We start from the raw sequence: 2330 nt of genomic DNA on the forward strand, positions 1-2330 counted from the left end.
ATTTATTGTTAAATAAATATTTTTCAAAATAAATAAAATATTATGAATTCAAATTAATTATTATTTTTATTTTAAAAATAAATAAATATTAAATAAAAAAACTAATAAAAACATAATCAATGTCTTCCTTAAGGTAAATCTTCTTATTAAGGTGAAAGTTTAATCATATCATCAATTCTAAGGATTGTAATAGCAGCTTCAGTGGCAAATCTAATAGCTTTAATTTTGGAGACCATAGGTTCTAAAACTCCTGCTTTGACATTATTTCTAACTTTTCCAAGTATTAAATCTAATCCGCAGTTTTTCAATTCTTTCTTAGCTGGATCGTCTGAAGTCTATGATGCGCAATGTAAAGCTCTTAATTTAGAAAGCAATTCAGTTGCATCTTAAGCAGCATTATTGGCTAAAACTTTAGGGATGATATTTAGGGCTTCACAGAATTCTGCTACTGCATTTTATTCTTTAGTTCCTAAAGTTCTTGCAAAATCTTCTAATTTTACACTCAAAGCGACTTCTACAGCGCCACCACCAGCTACTACATATCCGCTTTCGAGAGTTCTTTTGACTACACAGAGGGAGTCGTGGATTGATCTGTCGACTTCATCAATCATGAATTCATTAGCCCCTCTAATAACTATAGAAGCGCAGTTACTTTTTTTCATTCCTTTGAAGAATACACAGTCGTTATCTCCTACGGCCTCTTCGTAAACTTCCTCACATTCGCCCAAAAAAGCTTCTTCGAATACTTCATCACCTTCAGGGGTGGCTAAAGTAGTCACTACTTATCCACCAGAGGCTTTGGCGATTCTTCTTAAATCTTATTTATCTACTCTTCTAAGACCCAAAACTCCGGCTTCGACTAAATATTTAGTAGCAACATCGTCCATTCCACCTGTAGTGAGGATAACATTAGCACCAGCTTTAATGATTTTTTCACATCTTTCTTTTAATATTTCACATTCTTTGAATCTGATCTTTTCAAGGTTTTTAGGGTCGTTTACTAATACTTAGATACCCATTTGTAACCTGAATTTGTTCAAGTTAAAGTCTAATAAAGCTATACGAGCTTTTTTGACTTAAGTTTTCATTTGTTAACAGGATCTTTATGTTTGTAATATGTAACCTCTTGTAAGGGCAGATTGTAAACTGCTTTGACCATGGACTTTTATTATTTTAACGTTTTTTATAGGATATTTAGATTCTCCTAATAAGTTAGTCATTTTTACCTTTAAGATTAATTTATTTTTATAGTTAAAAAAAATATATAGACTATTTTACGGCTTCAACAGCTTCAACTACTATTTTGGCAAAATGTTCAGAATCAGGGCCTATTAATTTAGATGACATGGAAGTTTTGGCAGCGTTTACAAGAGCTTCAGGTCCTAATGAGGAAACAGAAATGGCTAAATGATCTTTTATGTATGCACAAGCTTCCTTTGCAGCGATTTTATAACCGGAAATAATATTTGTAGGATGCACTTTGTTTTTAATTAATTCATTAGCTCTTTTTAATAATTCGGCAGCTAAAATTACAACTGATGTGGTTCCATCTCCTACTTCTTTATCTTATAATTAAGATAGTTCGACTATTACTTTAGCAGCAGGATGTTATACCTCGAGTTAACGAAGGATTGTAGCACCTTTATTTTTTTAATATAAATTATATATTTATTATTAAGATTATTATTTTTTTACCATCATTTGTTATAGTCACATCACCTACGTCGTCTACTAACATTTTGTCAAGACCCTAAGGTCCTAATGAGGATTTGACGATATTTGCTACGGCAAGAACGGCTGTAACTGTTTTTTTAAATATATATATATATATGTATTACTGTTATTATTATTATTTTATTTTTATTTTTTTACCATTATTTGTTCTTACATCTTATCCTTAATCTCTTTCTCCTAATATACTTACTGATGTCATTTTATTTTTAATTTTTTTATTTTATTTGTTTTTTATTTTTTTTAAGATATTTTAATTATAAAAGGAATAATGAATTTATTTATAATTAATTTGTATTTATATTTTTAATTTTAAAAAAATTTAAAAATAATTAAATATTTATTTTCTTTTTTTTAAAAAATATTTATTTATTTATATAAATTAATTTTATTTATATTTTTTTAATAAAATTTTTAAAAACTACTTTGCTTTTATTTTTATGTAAAAATAGTATCATGTTTTATTTTAATCATATATAAATATAATTTATTTTATAAATAAATATTTTAATAAATAATATATTTAATTAATATATATATATATATATTAAGATTTTATTTATTTAAAATAAAATATTTGAATTAGTATATTAATATTA

At 26.4% G+C, this 2330-nt stretch overlaps 1 protein-coding gene across 1 annotated transcript, besides 2 other annotated features; it reads right to left on the bottom strand. All coding sequences in view use genetic code 6, as the record gives it.

Annotated features, from left to right (window-relative positions):
* On the bottom strand, positions 1-1986 carry IMG5_182340 (hypothetical protein). The gene is made up of 4 exons (XM_004027446.1): positions 1873-1986; positions 1696-1803; positions 1279-1640; positions 1-1226 (listed from the first exon to the last, which is right to left on the bottom strand). Exons 1-4 carry the CDS (start codon positions 1931-1933, stop codon positions 117-119), a joined length of 1641 nt encoding a protein of 546 aa, XP_004027495.1. The 5' UTR covers positions 1934-1986; the 3' UTR covers positions 1-116.
* A 211-nt stretch (positions 1987-2197) lies between these two features.
* Positions 2198-2282: a microsatellite.
* Positions 2214-2271: a microsatellite.
* Positions 2283-2330: the final 48 nt, after the last annotated feature.

Source organism: Ichthyophthirius multifiliis (genome assembly GCF_000220395.1).
Source record: "Ichthyophthirius multifiliis unplaced genomic scaffold scaff_1120509251325, whole genome shotgun sequence".
NCBI lineage: Eukaryota > Ciliophora > Oligohymenophorea > Hymenostomatida > Ichthyophthirius > Ichthyophthirius multifiliis.